Here is a 14,670-nt window from a genome sequence, read left to right on the forward strand (position 1 = left end):
GCAGACATTGTGATCTGGTCTCTCTGCTGTCTGGGAATCTCTGCCCGTCCCAGTTCGGTTCTCCTTTGCAGGCATCGTGTCCCTGTGCCTCTCCGTTCTTCTCCACCCGAGGCCCCAGCTCCCCTCTCAGCCTCAATGTGCCTAACTGGATTTCCTGGCCTTCATAAAGTTTGCGGAAAATGTGRAATTCTTTCCAAAGAGACGCTGGCCTGCAGCCGTCGTTAGGCCTGTGCAGAGGGAGCAGCCAGGCCCTTCTGCCCAGAGCTGTGGCTGCACAGCCACCAGTGTGCTGGGAACCCACATCTTCCCATGTCCRTGCTGCCTCTCTCCTTGCTAAAAAATATGGTTCAAAGGGATCTGTTTCAGGGGATTCTGGGTCACAGGAGCCTCCTTCCGTCAGTGTATGCTTGTTTTGCTTTTCCTTGATCTCCTGGCCACAAGGTAGATGTTTGGCTTGTATTGAACCTGGCATCCAACATCACCCCCAGGCCAAAATTTTTGACAGGATCAAATGTAACTCCTAGCCCTGGGAGGTTTGCACTGGCCTCTGTGGAAGCTCCTGCTCCTCGTGACATTCCCCATCTGCCTTGCATCCCACCAACAATGCTGCTGGCTGAGCTGTGCTTTGCCTGCTGGACCTCAGTGCCAGCATTGCCTGCAGACACAATCGCCTTGGCAGGACACCAGGCTATGTGGGCCAGGTTGTTTCCTGGAAGAGGTGAGTCTGCAGCCTTCAGGTCCTAAGAGGAGGGAAAGCAGACYTCTCAGCTTCGAGAAATGCTGGGGATGGTTGCTGCTGTCTCATCCGGATATCTGAGCCTTGCAGATGATGTGGGTGCGGGCTCTTTATGCCACCAGCCAGCAGCTCGGAGCCCCTCCTGCCCAACCTCAACCCCAGCCATGTTGTGAGCAGGAATTGTGGCTCCTTGCCAGTTCTTATTCTTGCACTCCACTCTCTGTATTTCACCTTAGAGCRTCCTGCCTGCACAGGACTGCTCTGATCCTTCCAGCACAGCACAGAGCTGTCTCTTTCAGCCTAAAAATATTAAAGTGCTTCAGTGGAAAAACACAAGGAGTGGGCCAAACCACAAGTGCAAATGTCCAAACCTCTGCTTCTCCAGGACAGAGTAAGACACAACCAGAGGAGCTGCTTGTCAGACTGTAACCCAGAACATACAACCCTCTGACTGTTACTGTAAACAACCCATTCCCAGTGCAGACCATCATAGACCCAGTCCTTTTGCACCCAGGCTTCTGTTTAGAGCTTGCCATTAAACCCGCACTTTTTTCTTTTCCCCACAGACATTTGCTTTCTCCAATACTCAGCTCCTCCAGTTCCTCTGTGGTACCAAAACTGGTGAAGTCAGCAGGGGATGTAAGGCAGCTCTGACATCAGAGTGGAGGAGCTGTGGGCAATGAATTGGTGTTGGCTGTCTCACAAGTGAGTCTTAAATTACCACATCACTTTCACACAATGCACATTGGAGCATCAGCAAATTTCAGACTGGAGGGGGATTGGAAGGTCCATAGTCCAACCTCAGTTCCATGCAGGGCTGGTGGCAGAGCTAGAGCAGGTAGCTCAGAGCCTTGTCCCACTGGATTTGGAATGTCCCTGAGGGTGAAGGTGTCAATTGTCCCTGTCCCAGAGCCACACTACAGCTCTACCAATCTTGCACAGAGTTAATTTCTCCTTATGCCCAGTAAATATTTCCCCTGGGGCAGGTTGTCTCCTTTACCTCTTGCTCTTCTAAGTGTGTTTCTGGGAAGTGTTGGGTTATGGTTTCTGTGGGCCATCTTGTTGGGGGCTCCCCTCTGCCTTGTCTTCTTAAAGCTGGTTCTCTCTGACCTATATATGTGTGTATGTGTATATATTCTTTTGGGAAGCCCCAGATTGGAACTAGCACCCAGTTGTGTCTCACAGGTACCAAATCCAAGAAATAATTATTTTCTTGAATTGCCAGCTTCATATTCTCCACTGCAGGAAGGGTGCTGTTGACTCACGTGTGTGGTTGCTGATCCTATTCTGGTTCTGGAGCACYTCTGACACCCTCTTGGGATGTTTTCACACTGCTCTGTACAGGCAGTAGTGCGAAGTGAATGAATAGGAACCAGTTCCTCACCWCTCACACAAAGTGTGTCAGAGGCTTTGGCCATGCTCATGTTTTCATGGAGTACAGTGGGAAGGCAAATGCAGAAGAATTCAGGAGAGCTCTTCAGTCTGATTGTATCTCATACACATAATTTGGACACCCATCAGTCTGTCCCTTGCTCCTGCCTCCTCATGTCCATCTGTCCAGGCATCTATCTCATCTACGATCAGACTGAATACYTCCCCTTAATTTTGAGTTTTCCTTCTCACTCTTCACACGTGAAGCAGCCATCCTTGCTCCCTGCTTTTCACTGGAAGTCTCCTCTGCCTGTTGGTGGAGGGAATAATCGTTTTCCCTCTGGCATTACCTCCGGAGGGGGATGCCAGCCCTGCCCCTGGCCTGCCYGCTGCAGAAGTGGCTCGGCTGACGGGATGCGAGCGGGCCGGGGCTGTGCCGTGAGCGGCTGGTGACGGAGCCGGGATCAGTCGGCAGCCGGGGCGGATAATGAGGAACAGATTCGCGTTGGGCAGTGGTTTCCATGCTGCGTTCCAGGGCAGAGCGGCCAGGATGGGAAAGCCTTTGTGCTCCGCGCTGCACCACTCCGGCTCGTTTGGAGCCAGCCCCTCTGCTCCCCCGGGTGTCCCCGCCGGCTGCCGGCAGTGAGTGGCCCCGGGCTCCTCGCAGGGCTGGGGACCCTCCCCAGTAGCTCTGTCACCTGCCAAGCTGCAGGGTGGCTCTCCCCAGAAGGCTTTCCTCACATCCCRGCTGTGCAGGAGAACAGGCTGCAGCGTGGACTGGCTGAGGATAGAGAAGATCAGAGGGATCTTTAGATCAGCACGAGCTGGATGGGGTGATCCACACCTTCCTTCACGGCTCAGACTTCTCTGCTTTTCCCTGGAGGAGCAAAYGAGACTGTGTGAATCCCTGGAGGACTGCATAACCAGGCTGCTGCTCCTGGGGATTTCGGCAGMACAGCCAGAGTGGAAGCCAGCATGGTGGGGTCTTTGATTTTATGAGTACCCCAAATCCAAGAGTTGTGATCCTCCCTGCAGCCAGACACAGCTGTTCCTCATAGCCACTTCGAAGGCAAGGATCCCTCAACAGGCCACCTCACCACCTCTCACCTCATCTTCCCCTGGCATCTGTGGTCACACATCCAGGCTGTCCTGAAGGTAAATGAAACCTGTGGTGGGTTAGYTGGAGAGGGAGGGAGGCTGCTGAGGACACTTTGGGGAGGTGGCCACCAGCCCAGCTGATCTGGTCTGCGTCAAACCACAGGTCATCCTGAGATTATGGGCAGCCCAGGAAGAAAGGCTTGGAAAGGCCTCTTCTACGTATGGAGAAAGCTGGCAAAASCTTCAGAATGGTACCCCAGAAAGATGGCAAAAGAAAAAAAAAAGAACTATGAAGATTAATAAGTTTTCCCATGTTGTGGTGTGGGGTTGGTTGATGGGAGCTGGCCAGTGAAGGACCACCAGCCACATGTGCTGGATGGAAGTGCTGTGGAGTGAGCAGGTGGGACAGGTTGCTGCTGGAGAGCTCATCCATGAGGCTCATTCCGATCTTTGCTTTATTCTGCTAAGGAACAAGATAGAACTGTTATAAATGTTTAACTTTTTTTTTCCTCCTTAGTAAAAATAGCTTTAGAAGCAAACAGGAAATTACAGACTGAGGAGTGCAATGAAGAGGGGRAAAAGTCAGGCAGCTACCTCGCTGYGCTTGGCTTTGTCTATAAATACAGCTTCACGTGGGGTGTCGCTTGCCCAAAGGCAACCAAACCGCCCCCAAACTGGTGGGGATGGGGGACTGGGTGGAGGCGAGCATCTCCCCTCCGGCGAGGGTGATGCACCGAGGGTCGGAAGAGGGGCCGGCGCTGGCTGAGTACCGAGGTCAGCTGGCACGGAGCTCAGTATCGGCGGGAGCGGGCGGGGAGCGGCGGAGAGCGGGCAGAGAACGGCGGGAGCTCCCTGAGGGAGCGGCGGAGAGCGGGAGGAAGCTCCCTGAGGGAGCGGCGGAGAGCGGCGAGAGCGGGAGCGAGCTCCGTGAGGGAGCGGGCGGAGAGCGGAGGAGAGCGGCGAGAGCGGGCGGGGAGCGGCGGCAGCTCCCTGAGGGAGCGCGTGCGCCGCCCAGCGCCGCCAGCAGGTGGCGCCCCGCACCGAGGCCTCGCCCCGGCCCGCCCGCCAAAATGGCGGCCGCGCCCCCTCAGGGAGCCCCCGGCGGGGCGGGTGCGGCGGAGCGCGGCTCAAAGGGCCCGGGTTTCCATGACGGGGTAGTCCTAAGGGAATAGATAATATATTTGTGGTAGTTTCAGGCTTTCTTTGGTGTGCCAGCCCAAGCTRCTGCCCCAGCTCCTTCCCGCTCTCCTGATGGCGGGTGTGATGTGCAGGTTCAGTCGCCAGCTCACACTCTTTCTCACACACCTTCCTCTCACCCACCAGTAAACAAACCCACCAGGGGCTGCAAAATACGACCCAAAGTCAAAGCCTTTTTTTACTGTGAGCGTGGTAAGACCCTGGGCAACATGTTCCAGGATGAGGTGGTAGTCGTCCCAAGCCTGGAGGTGTTCAAAGCCAGTTTGGATAAGACCTTGAGCAATCTGGGTCTAGGGGGCTGTGTCCCTGCCCAAGGCAAGAGGGGTTGGGGCAGGATAATCTTTAAAGTCCATTCCAACCTCTTAGCATTTTATGATTCTGTAAAGAAAAAAAAAGCAGCAAAGAGCACACAACTTGGACCTTGTGTGGATTTTTGGTGGGGAGAAAGCTTTTGACCCACTTGTGCCTTCTCCTGCCAAGCTCCTTTGGAAAGCTCATGGCCTCAGTCTAACAGTCCTGCATGAACCCTAGAGGGGTCTAAGTCTCCTTGAACCTTCCCATGGCTGCTCCATAGCTGCCCTTACCTTGTCTCCATTATTTGGGAGCAGAGATCCCTCTGCCAGGAAGAAGAGAGCGGCAACATTGTAGAAGAAGGGCAAATGAGAGGGAAAGAGGACAGATTGATGACAGGAGACAGGAGCCCTCCGCCCTGCCTGTCTGAAGGGGAAGCTGCTCATCTCCTTCAGGAGACACATTGTTATTGCTGCTGATGGCATTGAATCACGCTGTTTCCTGCCGGTGTTCTCCAGCCCTGGTGCCAGGGAGGGGAGGTGCCCACCCCAGATGGAACCAGGCTCACAGCATGTCAGATATGTGCTGGTTCCTGGTGCTTCCTCTCCCTGCAGCCCACACTGCACAAAGGGTCCCTGGTGCAGGAGCTATGATCTCCATCACACCACGTCCTTATTGTGCCCTGTGTCCCACCTGCTCTGTGTTCCTGCCTGGCATCCTCGCTGTAGGCATTCCCTGAGGTTCACTCCTCTAATTGCCAGCTGTGGATGTTTCATGGCAGACTGCTCCTACCCCTGTCAAACCAGCCCTTTCCAGTGGCATTATTATGAGGAGTCTTGTCAGTGCTCTGGATCTGCAGTCAGCAGAGCTGGCTCTAGACTCCTATGAGGAGAAGACCCTGACCCCAAACTACTCTTTGCTCACTGCAGAGTGYCTTGAATGTCAGCCTGAAGCCTTGTGGAGCTGCTGGAGGACTGAGATCTTTCCCCTTTGCTGCCAGCTGGCCAAGGCTAGAGGGGATCAGTGCAGGTCTCTTCTCTACCTGGGGAAACTGTCAGATCCCGAGCAGGTTGTCATTTCCCTGTTGGAAATACCAGCTGGATTAAGGGTGCTCTGAGTAGCACTTGGAGGACTCACAGTGGGACTGCTTGAGTTCAGTGGGCAACACAGCCCAGCTGTGACAGACACCATGATGGCTGGTCCCAGGGAACGCCCATGCAGCTCTATAAGCACTGACTGGAGCTRGAGATGCATCTTGGGGCTATTGCCCTGCCTGAGGGAGTGCTGAGCTAACTCAGCTGCTCCTCTGCCTGCCTGCTCTGGAGGAGCAAACTGCAGGCTGGTGAGAGCTTTCTTTCTCTCTGGACACATTCTGCAATGGGAGAATGGTTTGCAAGATCTGCTGGGATCTGCTGGGTAGAGGCTCTGCAAATGCTGGCKGTAAGTGTAGGGTTTGGGGGGGAGTGGGGTTGGAGGGGTTGGATGGGAGCTTGGCAGAGTGTGCACCCAGGGGGAATAGCAGTTCTGGGAGTCAAAGGTCCTGGATCAGAGTCCCTGACTGTCACCCCAGGTAGGACCTGGGAGCTGGCCTTGGCTCTGCAAATTGTGGAGCAGAGATTGCTCTCCTGGTTAGAGTTGCCAGCCCTGCTTCCTAGCAGGGTGTAGTTGGATTTAGGTCGGTTTTGGGAAGAGAAGGGATGCATCTCCAGATCAGAAGCATGTCGCAGCTCTTGTCTGGTAGTGGTTGGTGCTCAGTGATGTCCTCCAAAGGTCACCAAAGGATGTAAACACTTCTCTTGGTGCAGGCTGGCCAGGTCTCTTATGAGTGCTCGTTACTTAGGCATGAGCTGGGTACAGAGCAGGGACACAAGTGGAGGGCTTCTGCTGGTGTGGTGCCATGGAGGGAGGTGTCTGTCTGTCATCACAACCCTTACTCTGTCAAGCAGACCTGGAAAGAGGAGCAGGCCYTGGCAGCTGTGACTGAGGATGGAATTTGCAGTAGTGTGTGACCCTGTGTTCCACAACTCCCTTGTCTGTGGGAGAGGGGCCGGGGCAGGAAGGGTGTGGGTGCCCGCTGGCATGTCTAGCTCAGAGGTGAGCCTGCTGTCTCGGATAGTACTGTAAACATGTGCTGTGRGGCTAAATGGCATGCAACATCATTGCCAGGAGGAAAGGTAAACAGATGACTCTTCTGTGCCATTAAATATGTGGGATATGGAGAGAGATGGTCACTTTTAGGCTGCTCTTCAGAAAAAGCTGACCTATTCTTCTGTTCAGAGACTGTGGTGAATTTTGAAGCAGCAGTCCTGAAACCACAGCTGGATTTCTAAGCCAAGAGCACTTTGTTCTCAGGGAAGGCAGGCAGTGCCTAAACTCCAGAGGGACAGACAAGTATCTCCTCTTAAACCATTTGAGCTCCCTTGACTCCACATTCACAGAGGTGTGTCCTTGCCTGGCTCTATGTCCTAAAGGTTCTTGTGGGGGGTTGGGATATTTTCTCAGAATGGTCACATCCTGCCAACCAGTGCACCTGCCCAGTATTCAAAGCACCAGAATGCTGAGGCCCAGCACCCAAGAGGGGAGTCCACTGCATTGGGGAAACACCTTGGGGTGTGGGTGCACTGGGATGGTGTCTGATTGAGCAGGAAGCCAGGTTTCCATCCAAGCTCTGCTCCTACCTGTGCTGGTTGTGTTCATGACTTCAAGGAGAAGTCTCTGGAGACTGTTGTAGAGGCATTAACTCAAGAGTGGTGTGCAGTACAGCCACTTCATAAGGCTGAGGGCACCTCTGTGTGTCCCCTCCGTGGCCGAAAGTTAAAGGAGCCCAAAGCTGCTCAGGCTGAGATGGGTGTCTTGAGTGAATGCAGAAACAGGACTTTGTCCTGTGGGCTCTGGCAGTGATTGATGGCAGCTGAGCCAAAACCCTGGGCACTTGGGAATGCCCAGAGCTAGTCTAACCAGCAAGTACTCTGCATGTATTGAGTCCAGCTGGCTTGTCTGGGAAGACACAGTGTGTCATCAAGGTGTGCTTTCATATCTGGGCAGACACTGTAAGGCTGATATTTCCCTGCTTGCATTGCTTCTCTGTGGGACTGCACACTGTGAGCTTGGATTTAGAGTCATAGAATGGTTTGGGTTCTAAKGGACCTCAAAGTTCCAAGCCTGCTGCCATGGGCAGAAATGCCACCTACTAGACCAGGTTGCTCAAAGCCCTGTCCAACCCGGCCTTGAACACTTCCAGGGATGGGGTRTCCACAGCTTTTCTGGGCAACCTGAGCCCAGAGCCTTTGAGTAAAGAATTTCTTMTTAACATTTAATCTAACTCTCTCTTCTTTTAGCTTAAAATCACTGTCSTTTGTCCTATCACTCTCTGCCTGCATAAAAACTTGCTCTCTCTGTTTTTTGTCAGCTTCCTTTAGGTACWGCAAGGGGCTCTAAGATCTCTCCAAAGCCTTCTCTGCTCTAGGCTGAACAGCTGTAACTCTTTCAGCTTGTCCTTATWGGAGGTTCTCCAGCCCTGGGATYATCTTCATGGCCTCCTCTGCACCTGCTCTAWCAGGTCCRTGTCATTCCCTTGCTGAGGACCSCGGACCTGGATGCACTACTCCATGGGGKRMTCTCATGAGGGCRGAGGGGKAGAATCACCTCTCTCAACATGTGCTGCAGCCAACCTGATGTGTGAATTTTAAAATAATTTTTATTCCTCTCCCTTCTTTCCCTTGTGGCACACATGGGTATTTGAGCACCCCCAAGTGGGACCTTYTTCATTTCTGTCCCTACAAAATACCTCCTGCAAAGCTTCCTGATGGTTAACTGCAGGCCATGATTGCACATGGCACTGAACAACATATTGCATTGTAGCTGGAGACCTTGTAATTGAGTTGCTTCTGTTTCTTCAGATGGTGAGCGTGACCAGCTGTTGTTATGTAGGCTCTCCTTTGGTCCTTCTGGGAAATCACACCATGATTATATTTCTGGCTTAAGAAATTTTTTTCCCTAATCAGACTGGGCCTCACAAAGAGGTTGCCACTTAGTGGTAATTACTTRCTTTAGAAGCTGAATGTCTCCTGAGGATTGCAAATAGCGGATTATCAAATTAATTAGTTAAACCAAGATGTGCTTTTGTGAAGCCAAGACTTGCTTTACTTRTGATCTGAAATAAAGGTTTAAATGTTATTAAACTGCATGCAACCCGTTCTTGTCTCCCAAATGGGGAGAAAGAGCTTTCTCTTCCCTGAAGTGTAGTTGGTACGAAGGGCTAGTTGCAGCTGTTACTTGCTGCAGCACTTGTTGTGTTTCTTTCACAAACCCTTTTTAGAGCAAAATCTATCACTGGTTTTAAGGCTTGTTCTGGGTGGGGTCTAAYGCTGCTTCTTGGTGGTTTCCCATTTTTGTAGGCTGCCAGATGGAAGGGGTATGGGGTTGGARTTTGACTTCAGTGATCCTTGTGGATCCCTTCAAAGTCAGGATATTCTATAAGGGTTCATGGTGAATAGCTTAGTGGGATGTTAACATACCTTTCTTTCAGGGTACAGCTTAATCTATGGGATATTGGCATTATCTGCATTGCCATGTCTGTGGACATGGGAGCTGGTGGAGAACCCCAGTCTGGTGATGAGATGCCTGGAAGTAGATCCACTTATCAATGGGTTAGCAGGAGCCATAGATCCTGGAGTACTGCTCTGCCACAGCCCATTCCCAGGCTCTCCATTCCCTCAGAAGTCTTTGTGGCCATAGGAGGTTCCTTATGCTGTGCTGAGGACTGCAGCAGTGATCACTCTAAGCTGACATGGASCTCATGGAGGTATTTTCCTAAGAGCTGTTGGCCACAGAAATGTAATCATCCTGCTAACATCCACATTGCACAACTTCCCCTAGGTCAGGAGATGTCCTTATCTGGCATCTAAAACATCTGTCCTGTGTTGCTTCCAGCATAGCTGAATCCTATTCATAAAAGAATTGAGCATTTCCTGATTTGCACAACTGAAAATAAGCTGAACTCTGCTAAGCATTGACTCAAAGGCAGAGGTCCTTTCYCTGCCTCCTACCTCTGTCTGTGCTCTCTCCCAGCTCCAGGTTGTGGTACTGCCTCAGGCACTTGAGAAACACTGCAACTCCAGAAACCAGATCCAGGAAAGGAGAAAGGAAGAGAGGCGAAAGAGATGAGGGTCTGAAGTTAGAACCCCCGAAATCTTCAGAACAGTTGTACTGACCCCTCTTCCACCTCCTTTTCTTTCAACTCTGGGGAGGCCCCACAGCCTTCAAAGGTTGGCTCCCATCCTTCCTAATGTCAGCATTTGCTGCCTTTTGCTATAACTCACCTCTAGGACAGGCTGTGCTTAGCAATAGTCAGCTGCTGCTGAAGGTGGGTACCAAAGCAGTTYCCTTGGTGTAAAATTGCCCCTCAGTCCATGCAAAGGACCTTCCCTTCCTGCTGAATGGGAAGCTGAGGCACCCAGATCTCTGCCAGCATGGATGACAGCAGCCTTTTGCAGTGGCGTCAGCAATTAAAGCAACCCTGAGGAACGTGCAGGCATCGCACAAGAGCGAGGAGCTGCTCCTGCGAGGAGACAGAGTGAGACTGTGCTGGGAACAAGCACAGCATTGTTGTCAGCCTCAGTCAAGAGGGGCTTTTAAACACCCACTGAAGTGCTGGCTACAGCTGTCTCYCATGTGCTTGTGCGGGAAATGGATCTACAATGCAGAACAGGGAAAGGCCACTTTGCAATTGAAAAGGAAACTGTATTAGGATCCAGCCATGGGTAAACAGCAGTATGATGTTCCCTTTAGCGCCATGCCATGGCACAGGAAATCACGTCATTGCCTCCAACTGGGATGGGGCTGAGCTGAACTCACACTCTTCAGCCTGGAAATCCATATGGGGGTAGGTGCTCCTGAGCTTTAAGTGCAGTGTAGGAAAGGGAGGAGGTGTGAGATTGGGCTSTAAGCTGCTCTTGTGTTTGACAGGCTCTATAAATGGTGCTGCCGACCTCCCTGCATCCTTCTGATGTTGGCTTGGGAGCTTCTGGAGAGCTTTCTTTTCTCACGGAAAATGGGATAGGAACCAGGCTCTGAGTACCTGTGTGGTGCCTTCCTCATGTGTTTATGGGGRTGCTGCAAGCTCCTACATCACTTTTTCTTTCTGGCCATCAAAGAGCTGGAATTAGGTGTCTTGACAGTGTCTTACCAGCTAATTCAGAACTAAAGGAGATGACAACCTTGTGCTCCCAGGCCTGTGCAAGCCACCTGAAGGAGTGAGGAAAGCAAAAAGCTGCTCACCCTGGACCTGCTGCCAGAGTTCTGGGTGTAGGAGGCATGACCAGTTCAGTAARAACATGGGAGCATYCCCTTCATCTCCATGGGCTCTGGGGATCCTGGCTCTGCACTGCCCTTTGTGCTGCCTGGGGAGCACATGACTCTTTCCTGGCTCGTGCAGTAGCCCTCCTGCAGGAGCAAGAACTTTGGCCTGCTACTAGAATAGCCCTGAAGAGYCCAGGCATGGAACCCAACTGTCGATGAACAGACGTTTTTGAGACTTCAGATCTCTACTTTGAGAGACTACTGGTCCGTCTGCAGACCCCAGGGTAATTTCAGTGACCTGTTTGCTGGATAAAAATAGTGTGCAAGGATGGTGCAACCACACATGTTATAATTTTGGGGGGTGTCCTGTGCGGGACAGTGAATTGGACTCTGATCCTTGTGGGTCCTTCCCAGCTCCGGATTTCTCTATGATTCTACAATTAGGTTAGCCCTGGGCAGCCATGGCCTCTTGAAAGGAAAACTGCACATAATGCTGCAGTTGTAGAAACAGTAGGGACATTTCCATAAAACATCTGTGTGTGAGAGGAATGTTGGATCTCTTCTACCTCCTTTTATTTTGTGATGGGATATGCCTCCCACAGAAATAGCCTGGCACCTCTGACAACACAAGGCTTGTCATGGCCAGCTTTGTGCGTGCTGCAGAGACATTGCTCTTGATGTTCCCTCCTCTCTGGGAGCGGGCGAGTCCCTAGGGAGGCTCCCAGCACCTGCAGGAAGATATTGCAAAGGTGAGCCAAATGTAGCCATGCTTATTACCTGGGAGATGTGCTGCAGGAATACATGAGGAGCAGAGCTACTCTGCAAATGTAGCCTTGTGCMGAGCCTGAAAGCGGTGGTGAGAGGCTGTGCTGGGGAGGTATGGCAGGCTCCTCACCCTCCTGCTATGAATGAGGGGAAAAGAAAGGCTCTCTTGCATCCACAGACAAGATCTAAGATCTCAAATTAGTTCTTGCAGATTACAACAGGTTGTGCCTGCGTTGGGTCGAGGTGGCAGGGGTGCTCTCCTTCACCCAGTTTGGTATTAGCAACTGCTGTTGCCTGACATGGGCGTTGCCTACAGAGGCAGCGCTGCGGTGGGGAGAAGGTGACAGGCTGTTTGAGGCCATTGGAGAGCCTCTGAAAGCACAGGCTGTTTGCAAGCCGAGTGCTGAACAGTGAGGCAGCTGCTCAGCTCTGGTCACTGTCAGTGTCACASCCCCTTTTAGGAGGACATCTCTTTGGCTTAAAGAAAGCAAACTGCAACCCTGCAGGGACTGCCATACAGCCTTGCTGCCAACAGAAAACACAGCACTACACCAAGGAGCTGGTGGGTTGAATGGTTGTCTTTGGGACTGCTCAAGCTCCCAAAGCTCCTGGTTAGGTCTGGAAACATGTGCTGAGGCTACCCTGTGCAATGGGGTTTTAGGGCAAACTGTTGGCAGTCCTCACTGGGAGAGGAGTATCTGAAGGTGGTCTTGAGCTGGACTAGCTCGCATGGCCTCTGCTGCTGGCCCTGCAGAGCAGGGTTTAAGAAGGCGTTGGRACTCTGCCCCTTGAGCCAAAGCAGCAGAGGTATTAGAGCAGTTGCTCCAGCTTCAGCAGGCAAGTACTGCTGTAGGTCCTCACATCCTGCCTGAGTCACCCTGCCTCTTGGGATGGATTGGTTTGTGTGACCTCTCCCATAAGTGGGGACAACCAACTTCCAGCACTGTGAACTCCTTGATGGAGGGTCAGTCCCAACCAAGGCTTCTGAGACCATGCCCTGCTTGGGTTGGGAAGACAATTTCTGGTCCCAGGCCCTGCATCTCGTGCCCAGGGCTCTAAGGTTTTGCCTGTGTGTCACTTCCCGCCCTTCTTCCCGTTACACAAAGCCTTTGTGTGTCAGCAGATCCTGGGATGCCCCGCGGCACCTGCCTCTCTCCGCTCTCTCCGCCTCTGTGGCTCTGCCCTTTCCCGTTGTCACTTCTGGAGGCTGCTGCCTGCATGTTTGGTGACCTTCCCCACCGCTCGGGCAGTATTTTGGCCCCTGGCCATCTTAAACAATTAATGGAGGGGTGGAGAAACTTGCCGTGTTAAATTACTTCCTCCTTTGGGAGGGGGTGAGGTCTCCACATCTCTCGCCCGATCCCAATGCAGTTTGTTGCTGTTGCCTGAAGCGGTCACTGCTCTCTGTTTTCCTTCTAGAAGTTAGAAAAACAATATTTCAGAGCAGTCTCCCTGTACTTCTCGGCATTTYACTTAACCTGCAGCGGTGCATCGGGATCTTGCGGAGTGGAGAAACTTTCCTGGACTTAAAGAAAAACAAGCCGAGGGGGGAGGATTTTGCTGGAAACCTCTTTGGGAAGCTGGAGACCTWCTCGGGATGCCTGCCTTTTTCTCCGCTAGCAACTATTCAGATCGTCCCGGACGAAGGCAGCTCCCTGCCACGACGCGTCTGCATTGAGCAGGTCTGTGCGGCGGGCCAGGCGCTGTGAGGGACGCGGAGAGCAGCGATGCCGTAAGGAGCAGCCCGGGAGCGCTTCTGGCTCTGCCCGTGTCCGTAAGGTCCCCGCAGGGGATGCGGCACCCCGCTCTCGCTATGCCCCTCTGCCGTCTAGCGCTGGAGTTGGCTGTCAGAGAAACCTTCGAGGTCCCCTGCTCAGCCCCGGTAGTGTCATGAGTTAGATTAGTTGGAGCTGTGCTGGGGGCGGTGAGGGCTTGGATTACAGTCCAGAACTCAAAGTGCTTCGGTGGTTCACGTCGGAGGGGAGAGGAGACGCCCCGTCGCACACATGGAGGAAAAAGAGAAAAAACGCTGTCTTTGGAAGTGAGGGGGAATAAAGGAGGCCGGGAACATGGTAAGGAAATCTCTGCGAAGGGCTCTTGCCCTGGGCACGAGCAGGGCGGGATGGAGCTGCTATCGGGGCAGCCTGCCTGGAGCCAGCGCACGGCGCTAATGTCGGGAGTGGGAAACAGCTCTTTTGGCATTTCCCGTTACTCGAGTGGCACACTGTACTCTTGGTGCCAGTCCTGGGCGGTGACTGCAGGGACACGGACCTCTTGGTGGCACTGACCYCTGCAAAGTGCCTATCGGGGTACAGTGATGGAACGAGGAGCTGAGATGGGTCAGGTTTAGCAGAGTCCCGTCTTTTGGACTGCCTGGATGCTGGGCTCTCCTCCTGCCCTCGCTCTTTGCCAATCCTGCTCTGTGGCTCTGGACATTCTGCTCTTGCAGAGCCTTTTCTCCTGCCCAGGGTGGGCACCAGAGAACCCCTGGAGCTGGGCAGGGACCCTGCCCTTTCAGTGTCAAGTTCTGCACGTGGGGATCCTTGTTCTGAGAGGGGAAAGCATGGTGAGCCCAGTGGGCTGCAGAGCACCCAGACTCTTTGGGAGTGGCTGCAGGGCCATCCCCTGTGCAGCCACACTTGGCACTGCCCTGCAAAGAGAGGTGTTCAGCCCTGGGCTGTCAGCAGCTGGGGAGATTGCTGGCCCTGTGGTGACATCCCACTGAGCACACCAGTCCAGCTTCTGGTGGTTTGCTCCTAGGATCTCAGGCTGAGATCCATGTRCCCAGCAGCCCCAAATCTCCTGGAGGTGTCCTGCTATGTCCTGGGCTGCTTCTCCACAGCAGAGGGAACGAAGTCCATGTGAGGGACAAGCAGCTTGCATTGCTGCTGTGCCTGGCAGCGACTTGCTCT

The 14,670-nt window shown here is 53.0% G+C and overlaps 1 protein-coding gene across 5 annotated transcripts in view; it reads left to right on the plus strand.

Moving 5' to 3' along the window:
- Positions 1 to 13,468: 13,468 nt before the first annotated feature.
- The window catches only part of PLEKHG4 (pleckstrin homology and RhoGEF domain containing G4), an 83,744-nt gene continuing 82,542 nt past the window's right edge, over positions 13,469 to 14,670 (plus strand). For 4 of the 5 annotated variants that reach the window (XM_057376490.1, XM_057376491.1, XM_057376493.1 and 1 more), the window contains exon 1: positions 13,469 to 13,830. In XM_057376490.1, coding sequence (XP_057232473.1) covers positions 13,828 to 13,830 — 3 coding nt within the window. In that variant the 5' untranslated portion in view covers positions 13,469 to 13,827. The remainder of the gene's footprint in view (positions 13,831 to 14,670) is intronic. The other variant, XM_057376492.1, reaches the window with a different exon arrangement.

Source organism: Malurus melanocephalus, unplaced genomic scaffold (assembly GCF_030028575.1).
Source record: "Malurus melanocephalus ecotype Western Australia unplaced genomic scaffold, MMel_1.1 scaffold_279, whole genome shotgun sequence".
Lineage (NCBI taxonomy): Eukaryota > Metazoa > Chordata > Aves > Passeriformes > Maluridae > Malurus > Malurus melanocephalus.